This window comes from Cryptomeria japonica, chromosome 10 (assembly GCF_030272615.1).
Source record: "Cryptomeria japonica chromosome 10, Sugi_1.0, whole genome shotgun sequence".
NCBI classification, from domain to species: Eukaryota; Viridiplantae; Streptophyta; class Pinopsida; order Cupressales; family Cupressaceae; genus Cryptomeria; species Cryptomeria japonica.
This window is the reverse complement of record NC_081414.1, coordinates 508,022,106-508,043,222: the sequence shown is the minus strand read 5'-3', so window position 1 is coordinate 508,043,222 and position 21,117 is coordinate 508,022,106. Positions and strand designations below refer to the sequence as shown.

Sequence of the window (21,117 nt, the reverse complement as noted above, 5' to 3'; positions counted from 1 at the left end):
ATGGGGGGGACTTTTTCCTCTTTGAGGTTTTGTCCTTCTTTTTTGAGAGTCTTTTGTACATTCATCTCTCTTTTGGGGGGGAGTTTTTTCCCACTGGGTTTTCTCCCTTTCTCCGTTTGTGAGAGATTGCATTGCATGGTTTTGCTTGCTTTTGCATTTTGTACATGGGTACCTATCATGGCCTAGTAGCCGGGACCCATCTTGCATTGTTGACTTGAGTCTTCATTCCCCTAAGTTGCACTTAAGGGGGGGTGTTGGTGTAAATAAATATTCATTTTGGATATTATTACACTTACTTAAGTTAACTTAGGATAATGCATCTCTTCGTAGTTTGGATTTGAGACACTTAGGGAAGTGTGCACATAGGGATAGAGCTTGTAGGAGAAATTCCACCTTTTGTGGTCTTATTTTGCTGTTACACTCCACATTCGGTGGGTCATCCACCTCTTGTGGAATATTATATTATTTCTCCTACCTACCCCTAGTATTTCTTACCTACCCTTGTTTCTCATTGAGCCACATGTCATAATTGTGTGCTCGTACATCCATATGGCCTTGCCTATATAAGTAGGCCTATATTCATTGTATTGGTTAATCCAGTTGATCATTTGCATATTGATGAGAATACAGTTTGTTCTTGTCATTCTATTGTCTCTTTTTGTGCTTTTCATTGTGCCCTTGATCTTGGCAAAATCCTACAACTATAAGCAAACTAGTTATTTATTATGACAAATTATGTAGCATGATAGTAGTATTGTATGTTTCCCTTTGGGAATTGACAGTCTACAAATAGGGGACATTACATAGGGATCGTAAATAGAATTTTGGGTATCAATATTATGGGGTTCCTTTATTTAGCACATTCTACCATGTGACATGGTGTAACGGGTTCACATACTACTCTTTCTTGTGTTGAAAATTGATAGTTATTCACTTAAATAATCTTTAGTTTCTTTAACTACTATCAAATATTTATTTATTTGCAGATTGAAAGGGGTGACCTTCTCTAATGTTATGTTGAAGGTTAATAGAATTTATAGGTGCTAAGGAGGAAGTTTTGACTTTGCAGGCCACACAAATTCTCCACATGCTGTGCTATATTTTCAACATGCCGACTTTTTTGGTTTTTTTATCATTATTTCTAAAGTTTTTTAATAAAAGTTATAGCTTCTAATCTCTATTTTTTAGAGTTGACTCCTAGCAGAAAATTCCAGGTTGGTGCAATTCCTTGTATGGGGTCAATTTCCAGTATGTCTATTTTGCAAGCTTTATCTTTTGTAGGTAGCACAACTTTATTGTTGGTGAGTTCTTTCTATCGTAGGTGCCAAGTTGACTCTTTCTAAATATCTTAACTCTCCTTGTTGCCTATGAATTCTCTCTTTTGCATGACCTTTTCAATTCTTCAAACTTGCAAGAGTTAGAGATCAAAGATGTGAAGGCCAAAAATATATTGAAATCTACTAATAAAATATGCTGTTAAAGTTAGAAGGATTTCAAGAAAGAAAAGTTAGCCAAGCTTAGACCAAGAGGATTCATCTTCTGTTTAAGAATGTTTCTTGCATTGTCGTCATCACCATCAAGTTATGAGTTTTATTTTTATTCAGACCATGAGCAAGCACCATAGACTCCTTCCACATTCAAATTTTGAAGATCTTTCTAGAATGCATTAAAGATAGTAAGTCATTACATTAAATGGTGCAAGGTAACATTTCTGATTGTTTAATAGTGATTTCTCTATTTTAGTATGATATCTATTTGATCATCCTGTTTGGCTTAAGTAATAATGGATTCTTTGAGAGGTAGGAAACTTAGAGAAAAACATGGGTGATTTGGTTATACAGATGCATATTATGGATCTTAGAATTTTTCACTGATTTAATTAGGTTATGGTGTTTTTTAAGTAAATTTTCAGTTACAATTAAAAGGTTGAGGAATTCCTGATATTTAATTAGTAGAAGAAGAGAAGACCTTAATAAAAAAGAAAAGAACAAGTCTCACAATTTTTCGAAGATTTTTGTTTTGGAGACATGACAGTTTGGTAATTGTCATAAAATAACAATTTATATAGATTAATTATTTAATAGTAAATCTGGTGATTTGTTCTTATTTATGAAAGTTGAAAAATTTTAAATTCAATATTTCTTGACTTATTTTAACAATTATCTTTAATTGATATCTCTCAGCGTATTAAATTTGATATTTATTGACTTATTTTAACAATAATCTTTAGAATCCTGTAGGAACCCCTGCAACCACAAAAATGATAGAATGGTAAACGTCCTGCAAGTCTCAAACATTCTTGATTCTTGTATTAAAGGTAGCATTTGAGTAGAAGAAACAAGAGAAGTGTTGTGGTTGGCTGTCAGAAATAATTAGAAATAACTGATAATGCTTTGCAACAAGAACAGTAATCAAACCTTACAGTTCTCTCATATCCCTCTTCAAGAGTATCATGCCAGAAATAGTAAAACCATTATCTTCCTGATTAAAAAGATGAGATAGAAATTAAGATAGAAAACAACCTGATAGAACATCTAAAGCACCATTCTCCACCTGCCCAACTTCTTTGTCGTCTTCCTTAGAAATTCCGGCTGTGACTACTTCCTCTGTGCCATTTAAAGATGGTGAACCCGAGGGCTCTTCCTCACGCACCCCCGACTTCTTTTTCTTCTTCTTTTTCTTTGTCTCCACTGATTCCTAATTGAACACAATATGGCAAATTATAATCTAAATCAGATAGAAATTGCTTTCAACTGGTTATCAATTGCCTAATGACATGTAAGAATTGTACAGTCTTTTTACTATACATAGTTACGTTTTAAATGACACATTTCAATCTTCATCGTGGGCTTCCAAAAGCACTATTCACCTCACCCTCACCCTCAACAATCCCCTCCTTTAAGTCGTAATAAAGTAAACTAAGGAAAAAAAATTACATCTCAGTCTGGGAAAACTTTTATTATATGAATGGAACACCTCAACTGGACACTGTTGCCATTACATAAAAATGATGCTTGCAAATTGCCACTTCAAAGGCAAACTAAATCAATCAAATTGAAACAGAAAGAAGGAAAAAATAAAACAGACCAATTAGCTCATTTGGTTTTTCATGTAACCATGTTTAACCAAGCCTATCGCAGAAAATTTAAGATGATATTATTCACTGGTATCCCAAAAATCAAGACATTCTACGTATTGATATTTGAATGATCCAAACATGCCAAGGCAAAAGTATTCTTTAAACAAATGTCAGAAGTTTTTTTGAGGAAAATTTCTTCAAACCCTAGACAAATTTAAGATGATATTGTTCCCCTAGTATCCCAAAAACCAAGAGATTCTACCTACTGAAAATTTGAAATATTCAAACATGCAAGGCAAAAAATAATCGATAAACAAGTGTTGTTTTTTGGAGTAAATATTATTCAAAGTTCAAACCATAAACACAAGGCAATTAAAGTTAATTTTGCTATAAGGGGACATCTGCTATCATCGTCATCAATTGGCATACTAATTAACTGTCCATAATTAATGGAAAAAGTCCAGTTTTAAGAAAAGGGGAAAGAGTAGGAGACCAGAATCACTATCATAAGAATGTATTCCAAACTAAAATGCGACCAAAACAATATTCTTAATCTTAAGTTACACTGTCTTTTCTATGCCTCTCAACACACACCAGAACCATATTAAGATGGATCTGGGATCTGTACTAGTGGTTCAAATTTCACAAATATGGTCCCCTAATAAAAATTTGTTTATGTTGAAAAGCAACAAAGCTCCTTAAGTTGAAAGCATTGCCATCATATTAAGTGACAAGATAAAAAAACTCAGTTTTCACCAACAGGTTTAATTTTCATTCTCCATTGCTGGAAATGCTGGATTCAAAAGGTACTAAAAGGTTTGGGCAGGGAACTGGACAACACTGCTACATCAGTAGGGTCATTCTCAACCAGGATAGATGCCATGATCTTTTATCAGGATTCAACTGCATGGTTTTCAAGTCAAACTCATTATCAGGATTCAACTACATAGTTTTTGAGTCAAACTCATTGACTCACAAACTATGCAGTTGAATCTTGATAAAAGACCATAATTTGATACGCTATAAAAATACCTCCTTTTTGTCAAGAGACAAGAAGGGATGCTGCTGCTCCAAAAGTGCTTATTTGTGAAGATTCCAGTCTTTAAGCCCGTCCAATAGGACAGTGTCATTGTACCTGATGGGAGCTTTGTAGCAATGCAGGTTATGGATTCTACAAAGTGAATGCCGAGTGATATAATGTATGCCTTGTGGCTTGGACCTAAATGCAAGTTTATGGGAATGTCTCAGCTTACGTTTTTCAGAACCTATGCTCCCTCAAGTTTTCAGGATGGGGACAGCAAGGGATGGCTATTAAAGAACAGGGAGAATTTTAAAATATAAGGAATTTCAAATATTCATATAAAAACATTGATAGCATTCATAACAGTCAATATATAATACAGAACCCTTATGAGCATGGACAATTGAATAGGAATTATGATGTTCTTGATATCATAATATAGAACATTTATGAACATGGATAATTGACTAGGAATTATGATGTTCTTTATATATATGAGAATGAGTTAATAAAGACTTGCTTGACTAGTGTGCATATTCAGGTGGGATTGATTATCAAAGTTTTCCTGAAGCCCCCAAGACTGCATGTTATGTTGTTAAACTAATTAACAAAGAGGAACGATTGAGTAAATAGATAACTGGTTATGTTTCAATTTTCCCTCAACTGGGATGCTAATAGATGGGATTATTCTATCAATTGTCTATGAAGGCATAATTGATACATTTGAATGTTTTGGTGTTTGCATTATGAAAGTGGCATTTTGCTGAGTAAGACTTAATTCAACAATACAATGACTGTAGCATGCTAACTTTGTTTGTGGCAATCCTTGTATACTCAACAAATTGTCCTGCATATGAAACAAGATATCCTTAATTGTGAATTCAACTATGAAGATGCAAAGATCTACAACAAAGGGCATGCATTTTGTAGATTTTGTGATCATAATTAATCATTGGTCTATCCCTAATGTTTCCTATAGGGGATGAGGGCAAGGGCAAAAATGGCAAGGGATGCATCCCCAAGAAGCATTGTTCAAAATAGATCTAGGCATGATGGCATTCCATAAGAAAAAACACAAAGTTCTTGGAATAGGATGACCGACATAAATGAAATGATAGTTATCTTGAAGGCGTTTCTTAAAGAAAACAATCCTTTAGGCTTCAGACATGTTGGAAATGACAACCTTTTACTATTGTAAATAGTAGTTTGTATCTTCTCATTGGCACTTTCTATTGCAAAATGCCCTTTGCAAAGTTCAAATTTGCACATCATCAAACCTGCCATCCTCTAGCCTTATATCTTTTTTTTATCCTTCCCTTATCACTAAGAGATTTGCTTGCATAGCCATCTTTTGGCTTTATTCCACCACTTTCCCTCCTCCTTACCCAAGGTCTTTACTTCATAAATTTTTTGACAATATCGGTAGCTTCCTCCTTACCTAGGGTCTTTACTTCAAAACTTTTTTTCTTTAGGTCAGATATATTCCTGTAAGCTGGATTATCTGTCTCTCATGTAGGATATCTTTGTTCCAGAGATAGATTTTCCCTGAGATTTACTCATTATCACCTGAGAAAAGGTAAAAATACGATTGAACCCTGTTTTATGTAGTTAATATATATAATTATAAACTGTGTATCTGTTTTATGTATTTAATACATATAATTATAAACTATGTTTTGATAATGCAAAATTTTTCTAAATTGAAGTATTTGAATCAGAAGCCTTCCGTTAAATTCAGTGTTCCACGCGGACGTGTCACCCCAAACCCCGCATTTTCGGAATGGGGAGGTATCCGGGATGTAGGGACATCCCCCCATCGTCCCCCATTCACCAAAAACTTCGAGGAGAGGCCGGGACCGACGAGACATCAGGAACGAAGAGACGTCTCAGCGTTTCCTAGCCTGGGACATGACAAAAATCATTTTTTTTAAATTTCTTTCTTTTTTCTTGATTCTCTTGCCTAGGGTTGAGCTCTAATGGCAAGTGGACCCTCTCCATGCCCTCTAAGCTTTACAAAACACTCTCAAATTCTCATTTTTTCCTCACATTTGGTTTTCTAAGTTTTCCAACAGCTAGGTGGAGGAGAGAAAAGAGTGAGTGGAGTGAGATTGAGGTGTTGCAAGTGCACGCAGGGTGAGAAGGAGCAAGAAGAAGAGGAGGAGTTCTACATCAACTTGGAGGGATTTTTCAACCACAAGGAAGGTTTCTGACTTTTTTTCAATTTTTTTTGGTGTTTTTTTGTTTTATTTTTTAAGTTTTATTTTCAAAATCTAATTTGATGTTGAATCTTGATGACATAATGAAAAAAGAACAATGAACATTGAAATGAATCTATGAATATGCATTTGCAGCCATGTTTGTGGAATAAACATGGCTGCAAATGCATAACGATAGATTCATTTCAATGTTCATTGTTCATTTTTCATTTTGTCATCAAGATTCAACATCAAAATTTAGATTTAATTTTCAATTTTGTTAAACTAGGTTAAAACTAGGCACTTACAAAATTTATAATGTTTATTGTAGTGTCACAATGAGCTCTCATGACATTAGTGAGGATGAGGTAGAGGTTCATACTAATAGTGAAACTAAATCTAAATATGAACATGAGGCTGAGGGGGGTGACCATGGGGCTAGTCCTGAAGCCCAAACTAGTTCCAATGAAAGTGCAGCAGCTAGTATAGAGTGCCCCTCTGCATTACTGGTAGAGTATGCTGGGAGTCCTTTTGATCATAAGTCTCCTCTCAAATAGTTTGCAACAAAATTACCAAGGAAGTCGAGGACAACTAGTCGCATGAGTGGAAATGCAACTTTTGTGCTCTAGAATGGTATGGCAGCATTAATAGAGTTAATGCACACCTTTTTATTCGAGGAAAATGAAAGATCCCCAGCCAGGCAATACTGAAATTTTTCTGATTTGTTGCTGTTGTTTGACGGTTTTTAAATTATTTTCTGAGGTTTTTACTTGGGATTTGTTGCCAACAATTTGTATAGAGTTTAATCATGAATAAATGCTAGTGAACCAATGCTTTGAATTCAAAAATACAGAAATATAATGGACTGATAGTTAATTTCAGATTTTTTATTTTAACACAGCAATATAATAACATTCAAAATCAATAAATCTATTTCGCCAAAGCACAATGAGCATACCGGGAGTCCAACGCCTAGCCTAGAAAGGGGGTTTATTGAAGAAACTGAAGCAGAATACAATCTGAGGACACCCAAATACTGGAAGTGACTCCAATGAGCTTTATTTGACCCAACAATAATTACCAAAAACAATTCCTAGAGAATTACTGAATTCCACGCCTGGCTCCTAGGCAGGATTACTCCATCTGCTAGCAAAATCAATAAATGAATGATAAATGTGCTCCTGTTGCTTGCTGAATTGATTGATATACTGATGTGTAGTGCCGCTGATCAGAAATCCATGAAATCTAAACCCTCAATAGGCTGAATCGAACAAGTGTAGCAATTTGGGGTCTGTAAGTGGTATGGCCAGCTATGGGAGGGTATGGCTGCTGCAAATGAAGGTATGGCTGCCTTCTAGAGTCTCCAAACCCTCTCCAATCTGTAAATAATTCTCTGAATCTGCTGTAACAAGTCTGAATTGAAGCACAATTAGGAATTCTGAATGAATCCCTCCATTATGTGAATTGGGGTATCGTCCAAATCCACCTGTCTTCAAGGAGTTTTTGTTCCTGAAAGCTGCTATGCTGCTGAAATGAGTTGCAGAACTCAATTCCCAAAAAGATGATTGTAAAAATGATTCAAAGATGAATGAATGAATCCTCTTCATGTCTTTTTAACAACTTCAAACCCTAATTCGATTTTAGGGTTGCAAGACTTTATTTAAATAAAGTTTATTAAACTTTATTTCATCCTCTTATTAACTTTATTTCATTCCCTTATGTCTCCCTCAAGATGTACGACCCCCTTAGACTCCCTTTATTAAAAGAATTAAGTTGTTAAGTCATGTCTCCTAGGCATCATGGCACAAGGGGCCCCCCTTTATTATAATTATTATAATATAAAGTGACTTAATTAAATCACTTTAATTTTATTTTTATTAAATATTAAAGTCAAAACTTTAATATTTAATTTTATTCAAATTCCATCACTTGGCCTCCCCTAAACTGAAAACTGAATGTTGTCACTTGTCCAAGGATGATGACTGGATGTGGTAGTGCAACTGGGAATCTCCTCCTAAAAAGTAGGGATGCTCCTAAAAATTAGGAGACTATCTCAAATTGATGATAAACACTCCTAAGCCACTCTTCTATACTCCTCAGCCCTCTAGTGGTCAAACAGTCAACTGGTAGTCTCCTAAAAAATAGGAAACTGCCCCCAGAACATCCAAAACGTTTCCAATACTCCTTAGAAGGTCACCAAACCCCCAAATGGGCTCCCTATCTACCAGGTTAGCCCACGGGAAGCCTGATTATAGGCTAACCCATGGTGACAATTGAACTGTCTAAGGAAGGGACATTACAGAAAAGGTGTGGATACATTTCTGTTTTGGCAAAAGTGGCAAACCTCGAATATAAAGTTGAGATAAACAAGCTACGTGATGTTCCTAATGATAGTGCATATACACCTATGCCTACTATTTTGTCTCATAAACAATATGTTCAGTAGAGCCATCCTTAGAGTTATAGTCATACTTTGTGGATGAGAGTAAGAGTGATGCTAGGTTCTTCTTCCAATGCCATTGGCAAGTTCTTCTTTGCCAATGGCATCTCATTTCATGTAGCTCGATCTCCTTATCATGGGAGATGATGTCGATGGTAGCAAGAGGAGGACCATCATATGTGCCACCAGGTGAGACCAAATTGAGGACCACGATCTTGGATAAGAACTATTCCAAGATCAATGTGTTTATGGAGAAAATGAAGGAATGTTGGGTGAAGACCTGATGCGGTATAGTCATGGATGGGTGGACGAACATTAGCCATCGTCCACTCATCAATATCATGGTTACATGTACAGAGGGGCCATACTTTCTTAAGGCAGTTGATTGTACAAGGCATTGCAAAGATGTTGATTTTTAATTTCAAGTCCTCAAGGAGGCTATTGAAAAGGTTGGGCCACAAAATGTGGTACAAGTAGTGACAGATGCAACACATGTGTGCAAAGCTATGGGGAAATTTGTTGAGGCAGCTTACACACATATTTGGTGGACTCCGTGTTGTGTGCATGCCATGAACAATGCACTCAAGGACATGGGGGAGATTGAGTGGATCAAAGCAGTGGTCAATGATGCTAGAGATGTGTAGATGTTTAGCTGCAACCACCACACTTCACTGCACCCTTCAGGAGCTTCCTTAAGGAGTTCTTGAAACCTGTTGATACCAAATATGCATCCTGTTTCATTCTCTTGAAGAGAATGCTTGAGTTGCAAGAGTCACTGCAACTCATGGTTATGATAGCAGATTAGAATCATTGAGCCATGTCCAGAACAGAGCAAGGGAGGAGAGTGAAGAATACAATGAAGAGTGATGTATTTTGGAGTGATGCAAAATATATGGTCTTCATCATTGCTCCAATTTTCCAAGTCATCAGATCTGGGGATGCAGATTCACGTAACCTTGGAGAGGTGTATGAGAGTATTGATTCTATGCTTTGACCAAATGAGGACTATCGTGTGAGAGAAGGACCCCACATTAGCATTCTACAATGAGCACATTCAACCAATCATTCATTAAATATGGGAGAGGCTCAACACTCCCTTGCACATGGCTGCCTATGCATTGAATCCTAAGTGGTACAAGACTAGGCTTGGTAGAGTTACATCAATACAAGATGCTGAGGTGGAGGAAAGGTTCTTTAGGGTCATTGAGAAGATGTATGACCCTATAGATGCCAACTAGATTTGCACTAAGTGGACCAAAGATGCCACTCTTAGGGGTTATTCTAAGGCAACCATATGGATATGGCAACTATGGCACAAAAGGACCCAATTTTGTGGTGGAACTGCCATGGACCGGAATCGTTGACTACCACTCTACCCATTCGATTGCTATCTCAAGTTTATAGTTCTCAACTGTTGAGAGGAACTGGTCTACCTATAGCTTCATCCACTCTCTTAAGAGGAATAGACTTACCTCTAGGAGAGTAGAGAAGCTTGTGGTTGTTCATAGTGCTTTGCGTCTCATTGACCACAAGACACTTATGTACAAAGAGAGTCCAATAGCACGATGGACTGTAGAGCCAGAGGAGCCAACACATATTGATGAGGATGCTATGACTTCAGATGCAGGTTGGTTGGTGTTAGTTTGGCAGAGCTTGACCATGAGGAGTCCAGTAGTTCCACCGATGAGGAGTTTGGGGATGATTAGAGGCCTCCCTTCACTACATTTTGACATTTTGTACTTATTTTGATATCATGCTACTCATTGTGGTCATCTTTATGATATTTTCAATATAATAGAAATATCCAATTTGACATTTTCATTTGTCAATTTCTATTTAGTCTTCAAGCAATTAAAATTTGAGTGTTTAGTATTTGCAATTTTGCTATTTTACCAATTTGCTAAAGTTTCATTTGTAATGTAATTCTTATACATATTTTTATAACTATTTTTTCAAGTACTATATGTATATCAATGCCGGCCACCCCCCCCTCCCGTTGCCACCGTCCCCAAGCTTAGGCCCTTGGTCCCCCCATCCCCGAAACCTATCCCCATGTCCCCCCGTCAAGAAACTCCATGGAACATTGGTTAATTTCCTATAAGATTCATAATGGTATCTTACTAAAAAATCTCTTAAATGAAAAGAAAGTTTTTCAAGAATTTCCTATTCTGAATTATGCATTCACTTATTGGGACAAAATTTTGCAATTTAAAAGATAACAGTCAGTGTAATGAACCTGCAAGGAAAAATATTCTAAGCACACGAGTATATTTTAGAAATGAGAAACAAAAATGTTTTTATTATCTTCACAATGCCACTTTGAGGGGGCAACCTCTAGATAGAGAAAACAATCTAATTACAAATTTTCCAAGATGCTTTACAATTAAGAAGTCGTTAGAATAAATAGACAACTATTGTCCCATGCATGTGGGATAGATACTTTTATTCTAACTAGTGAGATGACTTACAAAGCATATGCCTCCTCTTATCAATGCTACTTGAGTGTAGTGCAAAGACCAAAGGCAGATCCAGAGACATTCCAAGATGCTAGTGAAAGCATTAAAATCATATTTAAGGTGAGGGAGAAGGAAGCCAAATGTAAGTGGCACTTCTACTCTTCGATACTCTGTTTTTCATCTATTTATATGGACATGGACAATATACTTTTAAAAATTTAACCAAATACCATTTCTAGTTTGTGTATGTGAGTAGTTGATATGTATTGGACTCGTTATTACTTAAAAGTTAATTTGGCAAAATATATGATTTCTTTGATAGCTTTGAGATCATATTTTTGTAGAACAAATAACACCATCATTTTGTGAAAAAAAAATCCAATCTCTTTAGTCTTTAGAGTTTCTTGTCAAGCATTAACATCCGATTATGCCATGTATCAACTTTGAATCTTCCAAGCTCAGACTTGGCTTTCACCATGCTCAACCCTAGCCAAGTTTGAGCTTGATGACTATCTTTGAAACATCAGACATAGTAGATGAACAATCTTGTCAAATATGACATAGGCAATCAGGCAATGCAAGATTTTATGAGATCATGGCCACATGTTAGACAATTATTTCTATAAACTATTTTTTGTTATTTCCTAGGACTGATCTCTTAATAAGAAGCCTTACAACAACCCAACTACTGAAGAATAGGCAAATTTTTGTTTAAGATATCCTGTTGGAATCTTACCTATATCATCATAAAGCAATTAATATGCAATGGCTTGTATGCATGTAAGAACCCTTTTGGAGTGGTCTCAGGTTCGACTTTGAGGCTTGGAATCAACCGATGGATCTAGCTTACGAACAACTTGGTACATCTTCAAGGACTAGTCTCGCCTCAGCTCGCCCCATTATGGGAAACCTGTGTCGCAGGGTTGAGTCGCGGCGATACCGCGGACTATCAAAAAAAAAAATACCCTTTCGAAGTGTTGCCCAACCATTTTGAGAATCATTTTGAATTGAAAAATGGCTTGCCATGACATAAGTTAAAAATTTCAACTTGAAATTGCCAAATCATTTGAAAGCCTCTATTGGTCCAAAAGAGGGACAAGAAGGAGGACAAAGTGAAATGGTGTGGGCGAGTGCAGAGACATCTTGTAAGTCGTTGTCCCTATGCTTTTATGAGGTCGTATGCCCCTAGATTGGAGCATTCTCATCCTCCTTTATTTGTGGCTTGGCATGATTCGAGTGTTGAGAGGGGGTGCAGCACAAATCTTTTTCCCTTTTTTTCTAACCCTTCTTGTCACTTCTTCTCCCTATTGGTTCTTGCGAGGAAGCCCCCAATATCTCCATTTAAAATATCCTCAGTACAAATGAGACTTCTTTATCTGGGAATGAAAAGGCTATCCAATTTGTTTTGCATACAATGAAAGAAGACAAATCTAAGCAACAAATGATCAATCGTCAAATTCTAACTGTTGCCTTGAGAAGAGTAAGAATCAATTAATTCTGGTTATTAATCTGAAGTCTATCTATTTATTGAAGCATGCTTTGATCTGCAATTTTATAAGAATTCATATATCTTTAGAGGCCTAGGCTTGATGGAACTAGAACCCAAAAGAGACATGGAAATCATTTTAGCTATGAATCGGTATTCTTTTGTAGTGTTAAATAGAATGACTGAATCAAAACATGATTTTTGAGGGGAGACCGTATTTCCGTAATCAAGTGGGTTTGTTTATCAAGCCTTGGCACATAGTGTTTGATCCAATGGAAGAGATAACAACTAAGTGTAATGTCCCCAAATTGGGATTAATCTATTTGTGTCTGAAAAACAACAATTCCAACAATAACATACTTAAGTGAACTCAATTAATCATTAATAATTTAAAAAATAATGAACAAATACACAAGTTAGTGAATAAGTAGATTATGATAAGCATTATAACTAGCTAGCTATCCTATAACCAATAATAACTTAGTTTGGTAGGAAAAAGGGTGCCAATAAACTGCCCAACCCAACTAAGCCCAAGAGCATGCAACATCCAATCATGGCAACTAGCCTCCTGTCCCACAAGCGGCAGGAACATCCAACTATGACTAGTTCTATCCCTTGGGGTAATCCACTCGCCTCTTGGCCCACAAGGGGCAAGAACGTCCAACTATGACCAGTTCCATCCCTTGGGGTGGTCTACTTAGTTTGAGGGAGTCGATAAACTGCATCTCTATCTTATTCCCTCCAACTAAAACTATATATATATATGATATATTTACTTAAAACAAAATGTTCCCCCTCTTCTTGCCACCCTTATTCTCCTCACTAAGATTGGGGTTCCTTAATCCCGTAGTCAACCATAGTAGAAGATTGGAGAAAACTACAATAGGGTGTTTGGAACATCCTTCCCTTCTAAGCACAAGGGCGGGGCACTCCTTGCACCCCCTTGGCCTCATGGGACTATTAGTCACCACCATGAAGTGGTGTGACTAGAAGAGGACCTCATAACAGTTTCCCATCCTTGTATTCCCTCACTAACCTTCCCATGATTGGTCGCAACAATTTAGATATCCTTCAGTATAGCCTATATCTAGTATGTGAGGAACTATGCATACTATTTTATCCATATCACATATATACACTAGATGCAATGGATGCCTAATACTGCAGATTATCACATAGTTCATAGTCATCTCACCTAGACTACATAATATCCTACACTAAGCATAATCATAATCTTTAAGCATACATCCGTAGAAGAATGATTACATATTACATATGTTAATATGCATCTATTATTGGTTTATTAGTAAGTGAAGAGTTACCCATTAAACACCAATATGCTGCATACCAATTGTAGTGCCCCTCCCTGATTCATCCTTTATGAGAGGGTGTGATATACACTTTTAGATTTGTGCTCTAATAGTCTCTTTGACATTAGTGGATTCATTATGATTTGTGGATGAAGTTATGTCTTGGACTAATATGTTGATCAGGCGTATGCACTCACTGTTCATGTATGGATTATATTGCTCATGAGGTTATAATGGCATCTTAATTATGCTAACCCTATTCCATGATTATGATGATGATTGAGTTGACGTTATGATGATTTTGACTGTCTTCTAGTGTCTTCGTGATAGGGACAATGTCATACCACTCATTGTGAGCATGATATGGCATTGCGATTCTCTATCACTTGCCTAATTATTTATGATATATTATTGTATATGTTGTATCTTGGTTATTAGTGATCATAGGATTGCAGGTACCGGACATCGACTCCACCTGGTCTCACAGGTCTGAGCATGTCTTATCGCAATGGCAAGCTGTGGAGATGGCATGTGTTTCCCTCTTCATACTCTAGGATTAAGTTGTCTACTTAGCCAGTTTCTGTAGTGGCGCAAGTTGGTGGTTAGAGTCTTGTGTTGATGTTCAACCCTATGTCGGGTTGCTTGAGGTGTTGTGAGTATGTGATAATACTTAATTAATATTTGATTAATATAGTATTAATATTATAGTTGATTTGTTTGATAGTTTGATTATTTTATTATTATTTGGATGATTATTTAATATTTATTTGTATTGGCTTGATTAATGTTTATTGAGTTTGATTTATTTAATTTATCGATTTATTGTTTATTGGCTATTATTAATTATTTATTGTTTATTAATGTTTCTTATGTTGGTTGATTTTATATTTAAATGGACTTTATTATTTAATTTGTTTATTTATTAATTGGTTTTGATTTATTATTTCTCATGTTACTAATGGTTATTATGTTATTATCTTGTTATTACTTGGATAATCGGATATATTATATAGTTTACCTACCCTTTTATTTGATTGGTTGATTTTGTGAGGGTAAGTAAATAATATTATTAAATATTACTTACCTCGATTTTATGCATGGTAGGTATAATATATGGTTTATAGGAACATTTTGATTGGCCGGTGCATTTCTATAGTTTTGTTTAATTTTTCTATTTATTGGTTTTTGTTGTGCGTTGCCAGGGGTCGGCATCTCTACAAATTTTGATTGAAGATTTTGGATTCTTGATTGAGCTTGGAATTGGATTGCTTGAATTTTGGATTGGATTGGATTGGTTGCGCTTCTTCAAATTTACTTTGGCCATCACTTCGATTCTCCAGGTTGGAGCTTGATCTTCTCCTTGTTTTTTTTTATTTCCAGGAAAAGACTTGTCTTCTTTGTGTCTTCTCAGAGATTGTCTTCAAGGTTAATGGGATTGCCATTTGGTATTATGATAATGCAATATGATTGGGGAGGAAATTTCAGGGTTCTATTTATTCATATGTTCTTAGGAAATGGAGGAATGTGACTGTGTGAAGTTGTGATGCAAATGGTTGCCTTTGCTGTGCTTATGGTTCTTGTTATTTTCCTTAATGTTGGACTTATAGAGTCTTTGTCGCCTTTCATGTTGGTGTAATAATCTTCTATTTACCCCATTGTAACCTTTGGTGAAGTCCTGTGCAATTTGGGTAAGTTTTGTGTAAGTCTGTGTGCAGGAGGTGCATGGTTTTGATGTTGAAATTCATTTGTGTGACTTTGTGAATCCAATTTTATGTTGTCAAGGCTTAATTTTGTCTTTCCGCATCTTTTGAGAGTTTCATTTATTCATTTGCAAGCCTATGTGCGAAACTGGGCAGTTTCACCACTTGTATTGTCCATTTTCCCTCATTTTTGCTCTATGAACTAAATGCGCTAAAGAATGACATAGATGCGCTAAAATATGCCATGGATGCGCTAGAGAATGTCCTCTATGCGCTAATCTGCTTTCCAGATGCGCCAGACTGGTCTTTTGATGCGTTGCTCTGCCCCGAGTTGCTAGTTTTGTCAGTTTTGCTCAGTTAGGTCACTTTTCCAGATTTTGGGCTTTTACCAGAGGCTTCTTGTGATTTCTTTGAGTTTCTCAAAGGTGTTTATGATGTTATCTTGATCATTTCATGTTTGTTTGAGCTCCAGTTAGATGGTTTGTGCCTTACCATTGAGGATTGTGCATATACGTTGTTTAGCTCCAGCAAGAGGGAGAATGCCTTGCTGTTGAGGGATATTTTATAAGAACTCCAATGAGAGGACTATGCCTCACTGTTGAGGATGTATTTGGCTATGTTGGGTAAAAAGAATGCATGCCTTGCTCTTGTTTATTGTTATGCCTTGATTGGTGAGGGCTCTTGCTTGTGCGTTGGCTTTATGGTTCATACGATGCTTCAGTTGTGTACCTGTGATGATTGTGATTTTGGATTCTTTTCATGATTGAGCCTTCATGATGTTATTGCAATGTCATTATGTTTTTGTTTTACCCTAAGGTCTTGGTCCATGGATAGGGAGAGTGGGCTCTTTCATGTGTAGGACCAGGGTCTTGAGCAATAGGCTCTAAGAGGTTCCTAGAGAGGATGCTTGGGGTCTAGATGTCACGAACCATATTTATCTATAATTATTTAATTGAGAAAACAATGTTATTTTTGTTTATGAAATGAAATTGAAATGGAAATGAAATTTTTAGTGAAATAAGATGATAATGAAATAGGAATTCAAATGCAATGAAATGATTTACATTACTTTATTTATGTAAATGCAATTGAATGATCAGTATTATTTTTAATATGAAATTGGGGATCGTCATTGCTAATGAGCAATTGAGTGCAAGTGAATGTAGGAACAGGTGAACGCGAATGAAGGCGAGAACATAGTTGAGGTAGAGTTGCTTTAGCTCATGGACTTCGCTAGAATAAATGAATCACACACACCACTGTAGTATATACATATTTATGTGTGCCTTAGTTGCATGATTTGAGTTGTGATTGAAATTGCATGAGTGATGGCAAAATATTATGTTTTATGGTTCTATGAGAATGTAATTTGTTAATGATTTGAAAATGAATATTGACCCCATGATTGCACGTTCTTTTGTTCGGATGTGTGATTTGGTGAAACAATATATTTATTTGTTTACTATAGTTATATTTATATATATATGATTATACGTATTATATATGTATATGAGTTCTAATAATAACTCGATCATATACATGTATATACGTATGTAATTATAATATATGTAAATATATTTGATTATTCATGAAATTTGATTATTTTGCTTTATGAATATTCTTTGTTTATATATATATATATATATATATATATATATATATATAATAAGTGATTTATTAAAAGGCATATTAACCGATATGATATTTGGCGGACTTATTAATGTCATGTTATAGTTGACAAAGCATATCGCACATTGCAAGGAGTCGATAAGTATATTGACTATGCAACTAAACAAACACATTGTGTTTGACTTAAACTCGAACTGTGTTGTTAAATATATGCACTGCGTGGTACATTCGCAGGCCAAAGTGCCATGCAAACTATTCCACGTACCAACGGTGATGCATGGGTGGCAAGTTAAAACGTTGTATGGAAGGGAGGGAGTCGGTATTACTACCGACTACCCACTCAAACCTCCACCTTCGCATGCTTTCAATTTGCCATATAACGTGGCATGATCAAATAGTAACATGGGTGACCAGCCCACATGATATCACCGATAATAATGAACATAAACGGTATGTGCAATTCGAATTGCCACGTGCAAGCAATATAACAAAGTTCGAATTCTTTTGAGACTATTACTATAACAATGACAATTAGAGGTGTCAAATATAAACTCAGATAACAGTCCACCACTCTGAGAGATTGGCCCGAAAATAGGAAGAAATATAGATTGGATCAGTATATATAGACTGTTGATTTAGGAGAAAAACACTGGGAGAAATATGCTGAGAATAGAGATAATAGAACAAAGAATATAGAATGGAGAATAGCGAATAGAGAAGGGAGATTAGAGAATAGAGAGGAAAGAACACAAAGGATTTGAAAAGCATAGAGGAAAAAAAGCATTAGAAAACTAGGAGTATTGCAGACAGAATTGGAAGAAGATTAGCATTGATCATATCAAAATAGGCTTAAATTTCAGAGGTAGGCTCTTTAACGAGCAATAGTTATTATATAATTAGAGTATAAGAACAAAATTATCTTGAGATTTGTTTGTATTTAGATCATTAGTGAAGAAAAGAGTTAAACTTTTGAATTAGTTCCTTGCAATGGAAGTCATTATGATTATTTGAAATTTCGTTTAAAAAAAATGGCCATATAGGTATGTGCATTATGAACTATCATTTTATTTAATACCCGTTATGGAAAATTACTAAATTTAGTTAGTTGAAGTCATAAATCATGGAAAACACGTGTTAGTATCAAACTAAATATGTTGTTCGAGAAAAGAATTAGATAATCAAAACAAGTAGAAAGATAAAGAACTTATGCATTCTAAACTTGAAAATTTGAAACCATAGAAAATAGAATACAAGTTAATGTATGATTACACTATTTGGATTTTATGAAAAATAGATAAAAGAATGTGTACTCATTTTCTATTTGATTATATGTAAAGATACATACATGTGTTACACCTTTTTTTTTAAAAAAGATAGAAGCGAAAGATTGCTTTCTTATTACATATAATTGGTTGTTAACGAAAGATTGTTTCTTCTATATCTATTAAACAAAAGATTGTTTCTTTTATATTCATTTTGGATATCATACGAACAATAGGAAAGCTAGATATGTTTTGTTTGTGAGGAAAGTTACCTTCCAGGACGGGTGCCGAATGTGGAATTATAGAGAGAATAGTTTGCTTTTCCAAACTATATATTATTGCTATGCATGGCATTATACTCGATTGAGTAACTTATTGACCATTGAAATAGATGGATATATTTATTTACACTCTCTACCATATCCTTGATTGATCTTGCTTATTTCTTAATGAAATTAGAAAATTGAAAATGCATGTATCATTCTAGGCATGCACCAGATTCCATCTTGTCTATCGAATTCTTTTTGCTAAGCAATTCGTACAGGGTCAGGTATTCTTGATTGACCAAGAATTTTGGGGAAGTGTAAGCTTCAAGGTTGGGTGGAAAAAGCACCTGGATCTTTTTCTCGTCTTCATTCTAAAGATTGCATTGAAGATAGCTTTGGATTGCAGATCAATGGACGCATCTCATCCTTTACTTTATATTTTTCTTGTTATTTGAACTTAAGGCATTGGAAAGGCCTAAGTATTGTATGTAGATATGATTAAGATACTACTTACAGATAAAGAATCTTTACCTCTTTATAGAAATCAGATGTTTATTGTGATATCATTGGTATGATCATTTAGAGCTAAGGATGGATTAGTGGAAGTAAATAGACTTATTAAAGGAATTAAGAGTTTATTTAAGAATAAAGAGTATTTCGTTATATTATTGAATTTAGAACGTTTTACGTCTTTACACAAGACCTCTCATGGGACCTGTTGATGTGTATTTTGTACACGACCAAACACAGAATAAAATACCTAAAGGTACCTTATCCTCTCTTGAATAAAGCTCCCGAATTCTGAAGATATCGCAGAAGGATCAATCGGAGAAGCTTCAAGGTTCCTGTTATGTACGATCTCTACTCGTGGATAAGCTCTTTGTGGTATGATGTGATTTTTGCTGGAATCACAAGGGAACTTACACTTGACGACCTAAATGTCTGATTTGCTGGAATCATAGGATTTCACTAGCCTAGATTTTTTGAAAAAAGGGAAAAAAGGATGAGGGCGAGGGAAGGATCTAATTCTGACACTAAGAATGTAGGAACAATGAATGACCTTTGATGAAATTCTAACTAAGTCTTGTCTTGACATCCCAAGACCATCTCCACAAGGTTAGTGCAATCTTCGAAGGAAAGCATTTTGATGTTTAGATCATCGCTACAGGCATAGACACCATCAAGCTGATGCATATCAATGAAGAAGCGACAATTGAAGTTAAGCTTAAGCTGAATGATTCCAATTGACTACACAAGGCAAGTCTGCAATCAACAAACTGCTAGTAGTATGGCTATACAAATTTCACCATCAATCAAACACATTTCTTCCACTCATCTAATAACATGAAATCAAATCTGAGAAGTATAAAGACCATGCAAATTGTTGAATCGACCCATAGATTTCACCATTTCTTCAATGAAGTTTTACAAGTCTTTTACAACAACATCTTGGCAACAATCTTTGCCTTCTCTTGCTATTCTACTCTAATTGCTATTCTATCAACTGACTATTCACTATTAGCTAACTATTCACCTACTATCAACTATTGACTAACTATTAGCCTTTACAAATGAGGAGCCAGGGCTTATATAGCGCCCTCAATACAATTCAATGACTCAGATCAATTTGAGATCAATGGTCGAGATTTTACAATGAAAACCCTAATTAGGGTTTGTTACAACAAACTCAATTCTGGCCAATGAAATAATTGCATTATTTGGACATGTCTTCTCTAGAATATTCGACCAATGGAGAACTGGGGTAGGTACATCGAAGTTTGTGCCATCTCCCATGAGTCAGGTACATTGAATCTGGACACGCTGAGGTGGACCAATCCGACTGGAGGAGTGATGACTAGGATGCCACCTTGTCTGACACTTGTAACTTGGTAGATATTCAATTTGATGTTGTTGAGAAGCTAGCTTTAATTAACTCTTTTGAAACTATCTGCTTCTTCAACGAACCCTTGCTTTAACTTCCTTTGTCTTCGATGTGCAGGATGGATGGTGTACCTTTCCTTCGAATGCTGGACTAGAAGAGGTCGTCCCTGATGATGCTGGACTGGAGAAGGCCGTCCTTGATGATGCTGGGCTAGAGAAGGTCGCCTTTTAACTGCAAGACAAACAAAAAGATGATTAAGGACACATGATAAATTCATTTCAACATAGCATTTTCAACTTAAATCATCAACGAAAAGATATCAACATGAAACTTGCCCAAGATTTTCTCTAGGAACAGACCCTATAAGAATTTCGCCCTGGACCCTTTGGAA

At 35.7% G+C, this 21,117-nt stretch overlaps 1 protein-coding gene across 1 annotated transcript in view; it reads right to left on the bottom strand.

The window, feature by feature from the left end:
• Positions 1–21,117, bottom strand: part of LOC131079876 (methionine aminopeptidase 2B) — a 132,681-nt gene that overhangs the window by 88,338 nt on the left and 23,226 nt on the right. Inside the window, exon 2 of the mRNA XM_058017916.2 lies at positions 2,523–2,697. Within this exon, the coding sequence (XP_057873899.1) occupies positions 2,523–2,697 (175 nt within the window). The remainder of the gene's footprint in view (positions 1–2,522; positions 2,698–21,117) is intronic.